General features: G+C 43.4%; 1 protein-coding gene across 1 annotated transcript in view; it reads left to right on the forward strand.

Moving 5' to 3' along the window:
- The window catches only part of LOC113036964 (chloride channel protein 2-like), a 72,956-nt gene that overhangs the window by 18,573 nt on the left and 35,028 nt on the right, over positions 1-19,355 (forward strand). The window contains exons 5-11 of the mRNA XM_026193612.1: positions 5,704-5,832; positions 6,386-6,519; positions 9,087-9,161; positions 10,708-10,786; positions 11,260-11,385; positions 13,835-13,919; positions 18,222-18,323. Of these exons, the coding sequence (XP_026049397.1) occupies positions 5,704-5,832; positions 6,386-6,519; positions 9,087-9,161; positions 10,708-10,786; positions 11,260-11,385; positions 13,835-13,919; positions 18,222-18,323 (730 nt within the window). The remainder of the gene's footprint in view (positions 1-5,703; positions 5,833-6,385; positions 6,520-9,086; positions 9,162-10,707; positions 10,787-11,259; positions 11,386-13,834; positions 13,920-18,221; positions 18,324-19,355) is intronic.

Genomic DNA, 19,355 nt, shown 5'->3' on the forward strand with positions numbered 1-19,355 from the left:
ATTGGAAAGGTTTTAGATTTACTTCTTAGTGATGGAGACCAATCTTAAACCAAGTTGACATAAAAAAAAATTTGGAATTTGACAAATGCCTGGCAGGAAACTTTGTGTTCAAGTAGATGCATTGGGAAAAAAGCTCTGTGATAGGGCAAAGCCAGACTGGGTAAGCATTTGAGAGAAACTAGAAACCACAAATAAATGGTAAAAAGCTTTGTTCTTATATAGCTTTAGCACTCATAGCACCTTAAACAACATGTTTCACACACGCTTCTTTTCCTACACGTAAGTTCTTTCTATCTATGTGTAACACTCACACTCAGACAAATGCATCAAAGGAGCAATTTGGGGTTCAGTATCACATTCCTCTAGTATTACAATTCCTTACCATCCAATGCCATGGCAGAGCAGCTTGACTTCACCTCCAGTGTACCTGGCCTGGCCTTCAATCTGGTTTCCTGCACGCATAATGTAATGACCTTCGTTTTCCCCATCACTTCAGCCAAATCTCCTCTCAAGTTTTTTGACATATACACATATGGTAAGACATATGATGGTCTTACCAAAAATAAATTATTTATTCTCAATGATCCCAACTAAACCGCCACAAGATTGGTTCAGATCTCTAGATTCATGTATGTCCAAATTCCTTTGGAAAAATAAACCCCCACGTATAAGCTTAAAAACACTACAAAAGACCAAGGATAAAGGAGGACTAGAACTGCCTAACTTTCAGCACTACTTCTTAGCCAACAGGCTTCAGTTTATCTCAGGATGGCTAAAACACACCCTCTTAGATGAACCTTGGCTAGATGTAGAACAAGCACTGCAATAATCTAGAGATCTCAGACCTACCATTTATCAGCTCAAACATCCAACGACATGAATGCTTTAAAAGCATCAACATCAGCTCTTCTCTGACAGCATGGTGGGAGTTTCTAAAATTGACGGCGTCTTCATTAATCCCATGCAAACGTACACCTGTCTGGAACAACCCTGACATATTACAAAACAATAATATGATAAACTTTTCAGATTGGAGTGATAAAGGAATTAAATATTTAGAACATATACTAGAAGGAACAGAATTTATTTCATTTGATGGACTAGTTACACAATATGGGATCAACAAGAAAAGATTTTTAGAATATCAACAAATTAAATCCATAGTAAAAAAGAAATTTAAACTGGGTCAAGTTGAACTACAAACACCTCCAAGTGTGGTTCAATTTCTTACTCTTAAACCCCCAAATTACTATCCAAAATATACAGAATGCTTTCTAAAACAGATGAATCAATATCACTTCCTATTGCAAAATGGGAAGCGGATTTATCAGTTAACTTAGACCTAAACTTCTGGTCTCAGATTTGCTTAAAAACCTTTCATCTAATTAGAAATCCCAGTCTTCAATTAATTCAATACAAAATATTACATAGAGTGCACTATACAGGTCATCGGATGTTCAAGATGGGCTTTACGTCTACCAACAACTGCTCACACTGCCAAACCAATTCACCGGACAATTATATCCACGCTCTTTGGTTCTGTCCACCAGTTCAGAAGTTTTGGCGCGAGATATGTGAAGACTTATCGAAGTGTCTGAAATGTAACATTCCAACTTCCCCCTTAGTGTGTTTGTTGGGCAGCTTAGATAATGTCACTTCAGAAAAGAATATCGCCCATATGGTTTTCACTGCCCTATGCATAGCCAAGAAAACAGTCCTCATGAACTGGAAAAATAAAAATAATCTTAATTCTAACCAATATAGAAATTATCTATTAGATTACATTAGTCTTGATACAGCCTCTGCCACCACATCAGATCAATTGCTCTGGGCTCCTTTGATCAGCTCCATCACCTAGTGGGGGTGGGGGGTCATAGTTTGGTTCCGCCTTCACTGTTGTGATCGGTGTGGGGGTAGGGACAGGCTTAGGGCGTCGGGGGGTTCCCCGGAGGCATCTTCCTTGGGGGGCTCAACCCGGGGTAGCGGTCATGTCCGGTTAGGGGCTCTGTTGGTGACTGTTTCCTCGCGGCTGCGTGCAGCGGGGCTAGGGGAGGGTCTGTGCTGACGGACGTGGGTTACTGACCTGGTAGTCTGGCTGCCCCTGGGTGGGTCCGGGATGGGCGTGAGGTTCTGGGGGCGCTCCGTCTCTGGGCTGGGACCCGGACCGGGCCTCGGGGGCTTGGGTCCTGGTTGGTGTGTTGCCGGGGTTGTGGGCGGGTGGGCGCATGGGGGCCCAGCCCTGGAGCAGGGTGCCGCCGGTGCGTCGAGCCACCTGGGGGGCTCTTCAACTGGTGGGGGAGATTGTCACATCTTGCAGGAGCTTTCCTCTCCTCAGGAGCTGCCTCTGCAGGAGGGGGAGATACAGGAGAGGTGGAGGAAGATCTCAGCCTGGGTGTTTATTGTCTTATGTAGTCTGGAAGATGAGTGGATGGTGGGGTGGGTGCAGTTTTCTCTGTGGTGGGGTTGGGTGGACTGTCCCGGGCTCTGTGGGGCCGGGCGGCGATGCTGCACTGGGCCCGGTCTGGATGGGCCTGGGCCCCCTTTCCCTGGCGGGTCGCGGAGTATGGGGGTGCCTACTGGGGTCAGCGGGGGAGCTGGCCCCAGGGAGGGGTCACTTGCCCGCCCCTTCCTTCCCTCCCCATCTCCAGCTGCCTCCCTCTTCCCGCTCCACCACAACCACCCACACATGCAGGGCCTTGGAGTAGGGGTATGTCACCAGGGTGCAGAGGAGGCTACCCCCCCCCCCCCTCTGTCCCCTTCTGGCTGCCTCTGCCTCAATTTTATCCCACAACTTAGACATTCACATTACTCACACTCTCATTACACATACATATAGGATCTTGGGGGTGGGCACGATACACGGAGTCCAAAGTACCATCAGGGTGTACACCCCACCCCTGGCATCGTTGCCCACGTCTCAATTTTAAATACACGTAGACATTGAGGGCTAGCAGGAGGGACCATGCGCTTACCTGCTGCTCTCTGGCAGGTAGCTCCATGCCCTCCTGGGTTTTAAATGCACCTTAGAACACACATGCATCAACATTACAATGAGCGGGTGGAGGGAGGTTCGGAGTCTTCTCTCACCCCCGTTCTCTGCGACCTGCTGGAGCAGGGGGGCTAGGACTAGGAGGAGGAGTTGGCCGTCCGACTGCGGTCTGGAGTGTGGAGCCTTCCTGCTGCTGCGGAGTCGGGGCGGTCTGCCTCCCCCCACCGCAGGGAAAAGGGAAACACCACCTGGGTCTGGGTGCAGTTCCCCCCTCCAGGGGCGGGGGCACCTAGACCCGGTTTGTAGAGTACGCTTGGGGAGTGTGATCGTGTGTACAGCGTCTCTTTATGTCTGTCTCCACGTTGGTTGAGTGTGGAGTAAGTGCATATGAGAGCATGAGGGTGGGAATGGATGTTTGTATCTGTGTGTGCCTGTATGTCTGTGTCTATATGTCAGGTTGGGTGTCAGGCGCCACCTCTCTGGGGACATCTCAGGCCCTCCAAGGTTTGGAGGCCTATCTCCCCCTACCACCACTTCCCCTGCCAGTGGCGGACCCCCTCAGACATCGGTGCGTTGGTGGTTCTTTGTGTCCGGGGATGGGCGTCCAGCGTCCTGGGGCTCGCTCGGGCCACTTCGGAGGTGGGGTGCCCCCGGCCTCTCGGCCTGGGGCTTGGTCACTCAGGCGCAGCTGGCTGCCGGCGGAGCTCACGGGCGCGTCACTGCAACTCCCCCTGGCTTCTGCTCCGCGGCTGCTGAGTGAGCCCTCATCTGGGACTCTCCTCAGCTCTTTCCGGGACAGTGGCGCAGCTGCCCCTCTGTTGGTCTTCCTTGGTCTCTTGTGTTCTGGGGGCCTCTGGATGTCTGGAGTTTTGATCTCCTCCACACCTGCTTCACGCCCTGGAGGACGGGGCTGTGGCCCCCCCACACCCTCTAGCAGATTATTACATGAAGGAACCTTTTAAAAAAAACAAAAAACAAGCGCGTCCATGCTCACAGGTGTACACACGGGTGATCACACCCACAAACTACACCCTTTTTGGCTCCTACCTCAAAGCACACTGTGTTCTGTTGATCTTATTTGCTGCACAATAATGTTTAACATTTAGTATTTACTGTCATGTTCCCATATATCATTGTGATGTTGTTTATTCTATTACTCTTGTTCTCTTCTGCTTGCTTTCTTTTTTCTTTCTCAGCAGGTGATCCAGGTGATTGATATATGCATTTTTTTTTCTCTGCCCGTTCTGTTGGTTTTTGTCTTTTGCCCTTCTCCCCCGTCCCTCTTCTCAGCTGTTTCTCTTTCCCTCTTTCTTTCTCCCCTTCTTTCCCCCAGTCAAGTCTGTCCCGTATTCAGTAAGTGAAAATAAAATAAACAATAAAAGGTGAATCAAATGGACCATTACGGCAAGGCTGGGATGGTCAGTTTGGTAAAGTAAATCCGTTGGGCATCTTTCTTTGCCTTTAGACAACAATTCTGATGGCAAAAGAGCCAAACGGGACAGGCCAAAAAAAAAAAAAAAAAAAAAAAGACATATACATTTCTGCATTTCCTTTTTTCTCTCTGTACATCAGAGCACACATTGGAGGGGCATAGTCGATCAAAATGCAGAAACTCAGCAGTCCAAGGGGGGGCTTTGTCTGAGCCCCCCAATTTTGTTGGGCAGATGTATGTTATGATACGTGGGGCGATTGTGGCTCAAGAGTTGGGTGTTCGTCTTGTATTCAGAAGGTTGCCGGTTCGGACAGTCTTGGTCGTTGTGTCCTTGGGCAAGACACTTCACCTACCGCCTACTGGTGTTGGCCAGAGGGGCCGATGGCGCGATATGGCAGCCTCGCCTCTGTCAGTCTGCCCCAGGGCAGCTGTGGCTACAGCTGTGGCTACCAGTGTGTGAATGTGAGAGTGAATGAATAGTGGAATTGTAAAGTGCTTTGAGGTTTCTTGAAAAGTGCTACATAAATGCAATCCATTATTATTATACCTAGACTACCCAACCATACAAAATCTATGTCTGACATACATGAAGATGCAGTTCTACATAAATATGTAAACAAAGGAGGCAAAAGCGAGGCTGCAGGGCAGGCCCACTAGCACAGCTAAAGAAAAAAAACACTGTTTCCTGTCCACATTAGATTCATAGCCAACAAAATTGACTGAAATACAGACTATAGTTCGGCTGTAAAATCTAGTATGGTAATCTATATTAAGTAAACTGAACTCAGTTTTTCTCACGGTGTTATTAGAACTCAGCTTAAGAAAGTTACCAGTGTGTTTTATTCAAAAAAGCAAATCAAGCTCAGTAACTCTTTTTTGTGTGTTAAAGGTTCTCCAAGGGATAAAAACTAGAAGGTACAGTAGACAGGAATGAAAGAGGTATTTAACAGTGTAAAAAGGGAAAAAAAAGTTTGGTGTAAAGAAGTAAGTAAGTAATGAGAGCAAAGGGGACCAGGGAGGAGGAAAAATAAGTAAGCAAACTGTGCAAACCAGAAAGTTGAAATTAGACACCTGAACCTTTGAAATTCATCAGAAATGTCAAATCTCACAGGTTGAGAAATTCAAACACATTTCTCCGGCTGCGTGTTTTATACTTTCAGAAAGGGAAACTAACCTCGACCTGCCAGTTCCTGTTTTGTTGTATAGGTCTGTAACTGCACTGTAAATCTGTGAGGATGGTTTTACACATTGGGCCTGGTCTGTGTGGTTTGTGTGTCCACAGGACAGAAGTGGGTATATGGCAGACTGGACAGTAATGGGTTCCTGCAGTACCTGGGCTGGGTCGGCTATTCTGTTGCTCTCATCGTGTTTTCTGCCGGCTTCACCCAGATCGTCTCCCCACAGGCTGCTGGTATGTAAACAGATGTGGCAAAAGTACACACTTTCTTTACTTATGCAGAAGCACAGACACCAAAATGTAAAAAAAAAAAACTCAACTACTGAAAAAAGTTCATTTCTCTTTTGTGGATGTACACAATTGAATTCAACAGGATCTTGGCTCATGTCCTTCCCCTACACTGACACTGTACTGCTTCCACTATTTTTATACAAGACATATGGTTTGGTATAAAGTTGGATTTCAGTGACTCTAAGCATCATCACCTTAAATTCAAATTCATCTCTGCTATACTTGATGTAACCTAAATCTAGCTAAAAGACTAGCTAGCAACTCATTGTGCGACAAACTGCACACATACATTTTTTATTCAAGTAAAAATCTCATTGAGATTCATTTTCAAGAGACACCTGGCATCATGTGTGATGTCTAGTACTTTTTCCATTAAAATAACATCTATAAATCTTGTCCATTGTTGTTCATTGTAATGTAAACAATAATCTTTTGGGGTCTAACAGAAAGTTTTGACAATCAGCCAGCTGTAAGAGTCCGTTGTTGTCCCCTACAGGTTCAGGGATTTCGGAAATGAAGACCATTCTACGAGGAGTATTACTGAAAGAATATCTCACCTTCAGGACCTTCGTGGCTAAAGTCATCAGTCTCGCTTTTGCCTTGGGTAGTGGTATGCCCCTTGGCAAAGAGGTAAAATAGATGCATACACACAAATCAGCTGCACACTCTTTAAATGTCTTCATGTACTGTTGTATGTTGCTGTGGGTAGGCGTCCATTTTCTGTGTCTGTCTGCAACCACCATCCAAACCATCAAATTGGGAATAATTACTCAGTAGTTTGAAGGATCTAACATTCTAAGAGCTACATGTCTTTATCAGTGAGTTTTTGAGGGGCAAAATCCCATTTATTTATGATTTTCAACAAAATTGAAGCTGGCCCCAGGGAGGGGTCACTTGCCCCTCCCTTCCTTCCCTCCCCATCTCCAGCTGCCTCCCTCTTCCCGCTCCACGACAATCACCCACACATGCAGGGCCTTGGAGTAAAGGTGTGTCACCACGGTGCAGGGGAGGCATCCCCCCCCCCGTCCCCTTCTGGCTGCCTCTGCCTCAATTTTATCCCACAACTTAGACATTCACATTACTCACACTCTCATTACACATACATATAGGATCTTGGGGGTGGGCACGATACACGGAGTCCAAATTACCATCAGGGTGTACACCCCACCCCTGGCGTCGTTGCCCACCTCTCAAGGTTAAATACACGTAGACATTGAGGGCTAGCAGGAGGGACTATGCGCTTACCTGCTGCTCTCTGGCAGGTAGCTCCATGCCCTCCTGGGTTTTAAATGCACCTTAGAACACACATGCATCAACACTACAATGAGCGGGTGGAGGGAGGTTTGGAGTCTTCTCTCACCCCCATTCTCTGCGACCTGCTGGAGCGGGGGGGCTAGGAGGAAGAGTTGGCCGTCCGACTGCGGTCTGGAGTGTGGGGCCTTCCTGCTGCTGCAGAGTCAGGGCGGTCTGCCTCCCCCCACCGCAGGGAAAAGGGTAACACCACCTGGGTCTGGGTGCAGTTCCCCCCTCCAGGGGCAAGGGTACCTAGACCCGGTTCGTAGAGTACGCTTGGGGAGTGTGATCGTGTGTACAGCGTCTCTTTATGTCTGTCTCCATGTTGGTTGAGTGTGGAGTAAGTGCATATGAGAGCATGAGGGAGGAATGGATGTTTGTGTCTGTGTGTGCCTGTATGTCTGTGTCTATATGTCAGGTTGGGTATCATACGTCACCTCTCTGGGGACATCTCAGGCCCTCCAAGGTTTGGAGGCCTATCTCCACCCACCACCACTTCCCCTGCCAGTGGCAGACGCCCTCAGACATCGGTGCGTTGGTGGTTCTTTGTGTCTGGGGGTGGGCGTCCGGGTACACACCGGCTCACTCCTTGGTGGCCGCTTATCGGGGCCTGGAGCCTGGGGCTCGCTCGGGCCACTTCGGAGGTGGGGTGCCCCCGGCCTCTCGGCCTGGGGCTCGGTCACTCAGGCACGGCTGGCTGCCGGCGGAGCTCACGGGCGCGTCACTGCAACTCCCCCTGGCTTCTGCTCCGCGGCTGCTGAGTGAGCCCTCATCTGGGACTCTCCTCAGCTCTTTCTGGGACAGTGGCGCGGCTGCCCCTCTGTTGGTCTTCCTTGGTCTCTTGTGTTCTGGGGGCCTCTGGATGTCTGGAGTTTTGATCTCCTCCATACCTGCTTCATGCCCTGGAGGACGGGGCTGTGGCCCCTCCACACCCTCTAGCAGATCATTACATGAAGGAACCTTTTAAAAACAAGCGCGTCCATGCTCACAGGTGTACACACGGGTGATCACACCCACAAACTACACCCTTTTTGGCTCCTACCTCAAAGCACACTGTGTTCTGTTGATCTTATGTGCTGCACAATAATGTTTAATATTTAGTATTTACTGTCATATTCCCATAGATCATCGTGATGTTGTTCATTGTATTGCTCTCGTTTTCTTCTGCTTGTTTTCTTTTTCTTTCTCAACAGGTGATCCAGGTGATTGATAGATGGATTTTTTTTGTCTGCTTATTTAGTTTTTGTTTTTTGCCCTTTATCCCCGTCCCTCTTCCCCGCTGTTTTTCCCCCTCTTCCTTTCTCCCTTTTCTTTTCCTCATTCAAGTCTGTCCCGTATCTAGCAAGTGAAAAAAAAATTTATAAAATAAACCATAAAAGGTGAATCAAATGGACCATTACGGCAAGGCTGGGATGGTCAATTTGGTAAAGTAAATCCATTGGGCATCTTTCTTCGCCTTTAGACAATAATTCTGATGCAAAAGAACCAAACGGGACAGGCAAAAAGAAAAAAAAATTGACGTTTTGATCCACATTCTACTGTTGCTGACTTGCACGTTTTCAGTGAGTCACAGCATTAAGACACCACCACGAAGAGACAGCCCTTTTAATATGGAATGACAGCTTTAAGATATCCAAATAAAGAGTAAAGATCCCTCAGAAGACAGGCTTACACTCGGACCACATCTGGTCCTCAGAAACCCACACAGAGTAAATCGAAGCAAAGTGCTGGAACACCATTGTGCTTATATGAAATTTAAATTTAAATTAGATTTTCACCTGAGATCACTTCTCATATTCTGCAACTGGCATAAAAACCGCAACATGTGTATGTGTAACTGTTGACAGACCGTCAAACAGCAGCTAGAGAACCTGTTTTATGCCTTTATTTTTTCCTTCTGTCAGGCTCCCTTTGTACACATCGCCAGCTTGTGTGGCGCTCTCCTCTGCAAGTTGCCTGTGTTTCGAGGAATCTATGAGGTGAGTCTTACATCTTTTTCTTTCTCATGTTTTATTGAATTCATCCACTGTTGATTTTTTTTTTTTTTTAATGCTTTGCAAATGTCCTACACATATTTTTGCCTATAAAATACCAACAGTCATATTTCTATTCAGGCACTAGTGAACTGTCTCAGAGATGTACAATTATGGTTGGAGAGAAACTTATGGAGAGAAATTATTTTATTTGGGCATCCCAACCCATTTGACGGGTATGACAGTGCTTGGTGTGACTTTTGACTGTGCTTTAAAATTTAATAAACAGATCAGCTCTGTTGTTAAGACAAGTTTCTTTCAACTGAGTCTCCTCAGCAGGGTGAAGGCCTGCCTCCAACCACACGGCTTAGAGACAGTAATTCAGACTTTCATTTGCTCTCATCTCGATGATTGTAATTCTTTACATGCTGGCTCTGCTCAATCTTTACCTCGTCACCTCCAAGTCGATCAAAAAGCAGAAGCTCGCTTTTTCACGGGAAATAAGCAGTGTGATCATATTGCAGCTATGCTGGCCTCCGTAGACTGGCTTTAGTGACTGTTTCTATTTAAAGAATACTTTGTGTAACCTTTTGTTGTTTAAAAACATGGTATGTAAATATACTTTGACTTGACTTGATTCATCGGTCAGTGTATACAGTGGCTAAATACAAAAGCATTTCATATCTATTTCATACTGTGCGCACAATATCAAAGAATACAAGCAGAAGTGTAGCTTCCAAAGTCGTGATGAATTTCTGATGATGATTGAGGAAACATAGTCTGTGTATAAGCTGAAAACTGATTCAGAAGCAATCTATGGTTTGGTGAAGATTTTAGCTATAATTTGCATGCTCTTTGAAGAATAAATGAATCTACCAGTGTTGATCAGCTCCAATGCCTTCTCTGGAACACCACGAGATTCTGACAAATTTAGTAAAACCACAATGACAAAACTGACTAAACACAGGAGAAAACACAAACACAGACTAGACCTGAGAGAAATAGGAGGACAAGAAAAAGTTGATAACTAACAATATCAAAATGAAAACATAAACTAGGCAAAAGTATATCCAGACTAAAAACAAGAGCAATTTCAAAATAGCTGGGAGAAAAGCCAGGATCATGACAAACAGATGTGCCAAAAAAGCTTCATTGTGTGGGGGTAAGAAAGTATAACATACCATGGCTATAAACTTGTGTGCATCAGTTTCATGTTTTATACTTGGACTATGTTACACTCCATTGTCCCTTTTAAATAAAGAATTATTATTAGTATTATCATATTTTACAATTTTATTTTTCGAACCTTTTTACCTTCAAAGCGAAAGAAGATACAATTTCATACAGCATATCTTTGAGCAGAGAATTACCGCTATTCATAGTAAACACTTAAAATGGTCTTCCACCTTCTTACGGTTACATTGTAATTGTAGCTAATTTAATGTAGTCTAATCTATCCAATATTGCCTAAATGGTGAATAGGTTATTTATTTCTGTATTCCACATCTATTTATTCTAAAGCTGAAATGTAATCACTTCCGTGTGATTTCAGAATGAGTCCAGGTACAGAGAGATGCTAGCAGCAGCCTGTGCTGTGGGAGTAGGCTGCGTTCTTGCTGCGCCCGTAGGAGGTGAGGTTCATCAAATGTGACGTGGTAACACTCCGAAGTAAGCTAAATCTGTAAACACTGTTAAGGCTTTAAGTTGAGCAGTGTAATATATAACATGTAATATGATAAGCTTTATGTTGCTGAAATCTGTGGAGCAGTTTCAGTAATGTTTCACAAGCTATCTTGTAATTGAGGGTTTCTTTTTTCACGCCTATGTATCAGTGCCAATTTCTTCAAGTTCAAGATTTTTTTGAGCCTCTCTTGTTAAGTCATGTATATATACAGCTCGCCATGAGCAAATCTATCCAAGATGAGCTGGAAGTAAATGACACTGAGATCTGAGTGAAGATGCTGGCTAGCAAATTCAACAGACAAAAGAAAATATTGTTCTTCAGCACAAGTGCAAGACTGGTTTTTGAAAAGTCAGTGTAAGTTTCAGAATATTTTAAAAGTCAGTTCCAATGCTCATGCCTTGCGTTGTTTGTGTGTTTCAGGTGTGCTCTTCAGTATTGAAGTAACATTCACATTCTTTGCTGTGAGGAGCTATTGGAGAGGGTTTTTTTCCGTCACCATCGCTGCCTTCTTTTTCAGGGTATTGGCTGTGTGGTACAAAGACGAAGGTATGACTGTGTGGCCAGATGTTTTTACCAGGTGTTTTAAGGAATTCACAATGTCACACCTTTTAATACTAAAAACAGCATTGATCATTAAATGAAACCTTACTGCTTTCATAGACAGAGGTGTGGACTCGAGTCACATGACTTGGACTCGAGTCAGACTCGAGTCATTAATTTTATGACTTTAGACTTGACTTGAAAAAATGTTCTAAGACTTGTGACTTGACTTGGACTTTTACACCAGTGACCTGGGACTTGAATTGGACTTGAACCGGTTTACTTGAAAAGACTTGATATTTTACCCCAAATATAAAATTTAACATGCATATTATATAGAGATTGAAAATGTGACGTCATTCACGGGTAGAACCGCAAAGGATTCTGGGAACTCGTGGCAAGCGGTACTAGCGCACGCAGGCTTTCAATTAAAATCAGTTATACAGCGATAAAAAGAAACACAAAAATGTCAAGAAGCCGTTGTATTATTAACTGCAATAGCCGGTCGCATGACAGCCACGGGAAGCCGACGGGTAAAGAGATCGGTTGTTATCGGATTACGTCGTTGAAGAGAAATTGTTCAAGCCATGTTTCTGAAGTAACAAAGAGGCGACGGATGGCCTGGATTGCAGCCATTCAAAGAGCAAATATAACGTCCCAGAACACTCCAGCTCACAGGTTAGTCTGCTCCAAGCATTTACACGAAGGTCAGTGTTTTTTAGTAGTTAATACGTCATTTTCATAACATAATTAGTGATATAGGTTACAAGCAAGTCTGGCGCTGAACAGAAATTGTCGCGCTATGCTCCTTTATTTATTGTGCATAAATAGTAAATTGTCCTGACACAATATTGCGTTTCGCTTCTGTTATTATGGTACATTGACAAAAACATATACTTTTATTCACAGGGTAAAACAGGTTTTTTGTATCACTAATTGCCCAGTACGATTACAGCATACAGTATTATTGTCACTGCTACATTTCTGTGATGGGTACCAGAAATTATTTCCACTACTAATTAATTACCGTTGAGCTCAAAGGTCCTATTAATAAACGGTTAAGGAATGTGTATTTATGACGACAATTTGTGAGACTGGTAAACTTATGATACGTACGATGGTCTTTCGTTCTACACGGTGCATTTCATGGTCCCTGTACCCATCCGTCGGTAAACTGTACCTGGGCTTGTTGCAGTGACCTGAAGTTACTAAACTTCATGAGTGTGTGCACTCACTCCAAGAACCGTATGATTATAAATATGCATATAAATATGCTACAATGAGATAGCTGACTTCATCTAACTAGCAAATGTTGTACAGGCTACGTTGGTGATACAGTTTTTTTTAATGTGTATGATATTTTTGTCATGCGATTTTAAAGCCAGTCCTACAACCGCATCCAAGAATAACATGCAGCTTATCTCAGAACTGTCGGTGAAAATTATTCTTGGAGCTAGGTTTAATTGAGCTGCATTTTAAAGAGGTGCAATTTCACAATTTGTGTATATTTTCTAAGTTCACTATTTTGTCATGTGTTGAGAAAAACAGATTTTAAAATTACATGGTCTAATATTTACATTTAGCATATAACTGCAACATTATTTTTTCGTTTTTTTTTTTTTTAAAGACTCGAAAGGACTTGAAATTCAAAGTTTCAGACTTGTGACTTGACTCGGACTTTTACACCAGTGACTTGAGACTCGACTCTGACTTGCCTGACATTACTTGAGACTTGACTTGAGACTTGAGGATAAAGACTTGAGACTTACTTGAGACTTGCAAAACAATGACTTGGTCCCACCTCTGTTCATAGATACAACAGCGCTAATTTATGTTGAATGAAATTGCAGGCTGTTTGCAGTTATGAATTCAGGAAAATGTGGACTCAAAGCTTGTTGGGACTTATGAATTCCTAATTTGACAGATGTAGTCTCTTTAAAAATGTCAATTTAAAAAGTAAATCACCAGACCCTGAACACAGAACGCATAAACAAATGAAGATGTGTCTCCACGTTACTAATACATGTAGCTGTGATTTGTATATTGATGGTATATTTAAGAGACAAGTCAAAGTAAACGCAGCAAAATGAATCACAGTGGAGCTGCAAGTTTCAGTTTCTAGTGTTCTTCCCCCATTATTTGTGTAGTATGATCAAACATGGCTAGGTTTTGAGGTTTGCTCAGTACTTTCTCAATAAACTTCAGCAGGATCATTTTTTATGCATTCACCTAACAAATGATAGATTACCTAATTTGTTTTTGGGACAAGACATACACCACATGCCTGTTGCATCAGAAAGAGCTGTTCACAATGCTCAGCCTGAAACTAGCTTTACTCTCCATTTTCCATCAGTTATTCAACATCTGTAATACCTAATGTTATTGCTAAAGTTTGGATACTTGCACCTCGAAGTTTTGATGACAAACCTCTTGGTTTTGCTTTCTCTTGCACCAGAGACCGTCACAGCCCTTTTTAGAACCCATTTCCAGGTAGACTTTCCCTTTGACCTCAAGGAGATGCCTGCCTTCGCTTTGCTTGGGTAAGTTTCCATCTCTAAACTTGAAATGCAAAAATTTGCTTTAAAAATAGTAAAATTGAAAAATACCCACTAGTTCCAACTCATCAGCTAAGCATCAGGAAAAAGATGTGCATATGAAATACTTTTTGTTGACTGAGGTTTTTAGCAGTCATTTAAAAGCCATTTGTTCTGAAAGATATTCCAACATATTATGATTGCCGCATATATTCTGATATTATTAAGGAGCACTACTTAAGTAGGTTTGATTCAGTTTTATTTATGTATTCACAACAACAGTCACCTCAAAGTGCTTTATATTATGAGGTAGAGACCCTACATTAACAGAGAGAAAACCCCAGCAATCAGATGACCTGCTGCGAGCAAGTGCTTGGCAAGAGTGGGAAGAAAAAACGTCCTTTTAACAGGAAGAAACCTTCTGAAGAACAAGTCTCAGAGAGGGCAGCCATTTCCTGCTGACTCTTTGGGGGTGAGGGGAGAGCGTAAAGTGATGTTGAAGTGACATCTTTTATAAGTAAATTTGGACTGAAGGCTTTGTTTTGTAATGCCAGGCTTTGACCTTTTTTCATGTCTATTATACTTTATGTCACAGTTTGGCATGGCAAACCGTGGGGGGTGTGGGGAAGGAGGACCCAGGCGCGGTGCTCTATGTACAAGCAGTGCGTTTATTTACAGTGATGGAACTGATACACAACAATAACACATCCCCGTGTGCTCCCGACTTCCACTCCGTGTCTTCTCCCAGTGTTTGTGCTCATGTGTCTGCTCCCTCGTTCCAGTGCACTCTGTGACTGCTGCCCTCTCATCCAGCAATCCGTCCTGGGAAAATAGAGGCAGTAGTTAGCACCCTCAGTTCACTTGGCAAGCTCACACTCACAAACAGACCAGCTGAAGAACTGACGGGAAGTCTCACGAAATGATCCCGTGTCGGTGGGAGCTCCAAGACTCTCTTAAGTAGCTCCCCCGACGAGGCCTGATCAGCAGCAGGTGTGTGGCTTCGGGTATGGCCAGTCCGCCAGCAGGGCCACACCCACCAGGCCTGAAGGCGCCCGCAGAAACACATACACACACATACAAGCAGGGATAACGAGGGACGGCAATACAAAATATATATTATAATATTAGTCCATAACTGCTCAGGGATCCTGGGTCGCTCAGACCCAGGATCCCTGACACTTTATATTTATACGTTTAGTGTGACATCAGTAAGACCTCAGTATACGGGCTATTTATAGTCCAAATGTGGTTCCTGTGGATCTTTTCAACTCAAAACTAAGACTAATTTTAGACGTTTAATATTCCTGCATGCATAGGCTCTGTAGTCACATGTTTTCAGAGGCATGTTTTCTGTAGGGAAACAGTTATGTGTTGAATGCAGAGTGATCAGTATACAGTGATACAGCATACAGGGAGGGGCTACTTGCCATGTCCAATGTCTCCACCGCAGGGAAAAGGTGTTACGGTCATTGGGGGGACTCAAACGCAGGACTACTTGCTTAAAGGAAGAACAGAGGGTTTTATTCACAAACACCAGGTGAAGTGTGTGACAGTGACTAAGTGCTATATGCAAGCGTGCAGGGATTAGGGCTCCAGGGAATCCACAGTGAAAAGCAGGGGATCACTATCACTCCTCTTCAGTCTCTCTTGGCGTCTCACCAGTCATCCATTCTTCTCTCGCACCAGAAACTCTGGACTGTGACAAAAGGGTAACATCTCCTGGGTCTAGGTGTGGATTCCCCTTCTAGGGGCGAGGGTACCTTGTATAGAGGCTGTTTGTGGAGTGTGATTGTGTGACAATGTCCATTTGTCTTTACGTTGGGTGAGTGCTGAGTAATTGTATATGTGTGCATGCAAGTTTGTGTCTGTGTCTATATGTCAGGTCGGGTCTTAGACTCCGCCCCTCTGGCAACACCTCAGACTCTCCAAGGTATGGGGGCACACTCCCGGCCTGGCGCCCGTGGCTCGGTCAGGCTCCAACTGGGGGTGGGGGGCTCAGTCCACTCTGGCACAGCTGGCTGCCGGTGGATCCCGCGGGCAGGCCACTGCAACCCCCTCTGGCCTCTGCTCCGTGGCTGCTGAGTGACCCCTCGTCTGAGGCTCTCCTAAGCTCTTCCCAGGAGGCTGGCACAGATGTCCCTCCTCAGCTCCTCCTTGGGCTCCCACACTCGGGGGCCTCTGGATATCTGGGGCCTGGATCTCCTCCATGCCTGTTTCATGCCCTGGGGGACAGGGCTATGGCTCCCCACTAGCACATCGTTACATGGAGAAACTTTTTGAATACAACCGTGCTGATCCACACAGGTGTTCACAGACACAAACTACATCTTTCTTGGCTGCTACCTCACAGCACACTGTGAGCTGTCCGTCTTGACTGCTGCACAAAAAACTTTGAAAATTCAGTATTTACTGTTATTTACGCTTAGCTAGGTTAAGTGCTAAGTGGGTTGCAGTAGTGTTGTGTTTAATATGTTGCTCTCTTTTTGTTTGTTTCTCTTTTTTCATTTTTTTTCTCTCAACCGGTGATCCGGGTGATTTTTTTAAAGTGTCCTCTCTCACTGTCCCTCTTCCCCTCTGTTTTTTCCTTAGCCTCCCTCTCTTTCTCTCTCCCTGTCCTATTCCCCGGTCATGTCTGTCCCATCTGTAATAACTTAATAAAATACAATAAAATAAAATAATAATAACAAATGTTGAAATGGACCAATACAGCAAGGCTGTGATGATCCACTTGGTAAAGTAAATCCGTTTGGTATCTTTCTTGGCCTTCACACAAATATTCTGACAGCTAAAGAAACAAACAGGGCAGGAAAGAAAAAGGAAGGAAGAAAGTGTGCAGCTGCGTGGTGGATTAGGAGCAGAAACATCCCCAGCTTCTTACAGCCAGTTTACAAATGTGCACATCAACAAAGACCGTCAATCAGATAGTCAAGGTTATATATACACTTGCAAACTTCTTGTACTTTCTGTCACAACTTCTCTCAGTCCTACTTCCATCACAAACATACTCGCTTCCTATTACACAGTTCTTCACAATAAAACACGATAACAACCTTACTAAATTAAAAATGAACCACACATAAAGCAAATGCACTTTTAAATGTATTAAACACATTGTACTCCTTTGGCAATAATTACAGATTCTTTCTAAATACTTTAACCATTACTGTTTTACATTTTAACATGGATTTCAATGTGGTTAATATCTATTTATAACAGTTTTAACCGGTTACAAAAAAATCAGTTGATTCCCAAACCATAAAGTAATGCTTATCTGTGCCCAGGAAGCACTGTTGCTGTCTGAAGCTCAGTAAGGCCAAACACAGTCAAGTCAGGAACTTGTGCATAAAACGCGAAGTGTTATGCACAAAGATAAAACTTTTAGATATTTTGTTTTACATTTCAGTTCATAAGTGCACAGTCTGATTTACAGGTACAAAATATTTATGACCTGAATTTGAACCCATATGAAGAAAAAAAAAATCACACAACGTATTAGTTTTTCCAAAAATATATAAACTGAATTTTAAAAACTTACATTTTCTAATTGTGAATTGTGTATAATACACATGAAAATGAAATACAATTATTAGCAAATCTCAAATCAATATTTTATTCACAATATAACATTGAAAGTTATCAAATGTTATATGTATATATGTTAATATTTCATGAAACATGTTTCTTTTTTGGGTGGTTGGTTTTTGGGTGTCACTGTATGGGTAAACTGTTGTGAGGCATGACTCATGGGTGGGTATTACGCAGTACATGTGGGTGCACTCACCTGTTCACCTCGCCTGGTGTTTGATGAGGAAAAGGATAGGGTGAGCATGGGGTGAAACCTTCTGCTGACTGCAGTTTGATTCAGTGGGTTGATGTCGCAATTTGGTGTGATAATTGGTGCAGCATTCTGTTGGTTTGTAGTTTGGTATGTTTGTGCAGTCTGTGCATTTGTGTGTTTTGTGTCCCATGTACTGATTCATGGTTTGGACAGTGTAATGGTTAAATTAATAGAACAAACTCAGAATGGCATTTGATGTGTTTATTGGTGTGTTGTTTAGCCATTGGTTATGGAGTAGCTAAGCAATAGCTTATGTTGAAGTTAATAGCAGCTATAATTCTCAATTCCCGTGGTTGGAAAAACAAGTGATTAGTTTAGATTAAGAATTAAAAGATCTCATCCAGGCAGTTTCTCTGATGTGAAGATGGGCAGAGGTTCTGCAAAACCGCAGAACAAGATTTAGTCCCTCAATATAAAAATCATATTTCTTAATGTCTTCAAGGCATTAACTTCTTTCTCTTTTTCTGCAGTATTATCAGTGGTTTTGGTGGGGCTTTGTTTGTCTACCTAAACCGACGGATTGCTCTGTTCATCAAGAAACAGAAGCTCTTCAACACATTCCTCATGAAAAAGTAAGTTGGGATTTTTTTAATATGAGGCAGTGAATGCAAAGCATTGTTGCAAATTTATGACAAGCATGTTAACTTGTCAGGAAAACTGATGCAGCCCATCTGCTTCAGTCTGCAGTCAACATGTTGTGCATTCAGACATGTTTTTCTGTAGACCTTTCTCTTTTTCATACCATTCTCTTTGAACCCCACAGATGTTTGTGTGGTTTAGTTCTATTACGTCAGCAGTTTCTGAAACACTCAGACTATTCCAGTCAAATTTTTTTAAGGAATTAAAAAATAAATAAATTCAGTATTCATTTACCGTAATTGTCGGGCTATAAGCCGCTACTTTTTGCACAAGCTTTGAACCCTGCGGCTTTTAGTCAGGTGCGGCTTTTCTATGGATTGTCTATGATTTTTGTGATATCGTAAGACGATTTGTTTTGTTTGTTCCGCTGTTGTACGGCACTACATTGCCTGGCGGAAGGATCGCGGTTCAAGAGTGGTATGTTGGTCACATGTCCGTCCGCCAGGCAACGTAGTGCCGTACGAAGTAGCGCGAAAAACAAACTTCAAAGTAGCGCTACGCGTTCAGCGGGAGGCGTGGATACTAATGTGCCACAAACAGGACTTTAATATCACCAACCATTCCCATGTTATTACGGTGTATCCATATAAATGGCCCACCCTGTACTTTTCAACTTCTTCTGTGTAAATGTCAGCTTTCAACAGTTCTGCACTTTTGTTTTCAGGTGAAAAATTCTGTATTTTCCAGCTCATTTAACATTTTTAACTTAACATTCAGCTATCAGCATCCACACTTCCATTTGATAAGAAAATGCATTTTATAGTTTCACTTGTAATTTACTCTTAATTTAACTACGTAACTCTAGAAGCCTGCACAGCACAGTCAGACATAATAAAAGGGACCCAACGTTGAAGCATAGGCTGAGACTTTAGGAAAGCATTTCCTGAAGCCTCCTAATGTTAGCCCACTTTACCCATTCCAAAACTAGTGTTGATGTGTGTTCACCGGGCTATATCCAGGTTTCA

This window comes from Astatotilapia calliptera, chromosome 14 (genome assembly GCF_900246225.1).
Source record: "Astatotilapia calliptera chromosome 14, fAstCal1.2, whole genome shotgun sequence".
NCBI lineage: Eukaryota > Metazoa > Chordata > Actinopteri > Cichliformes > Cichlidae > Astatotilapia > Astatotilapia calliptera.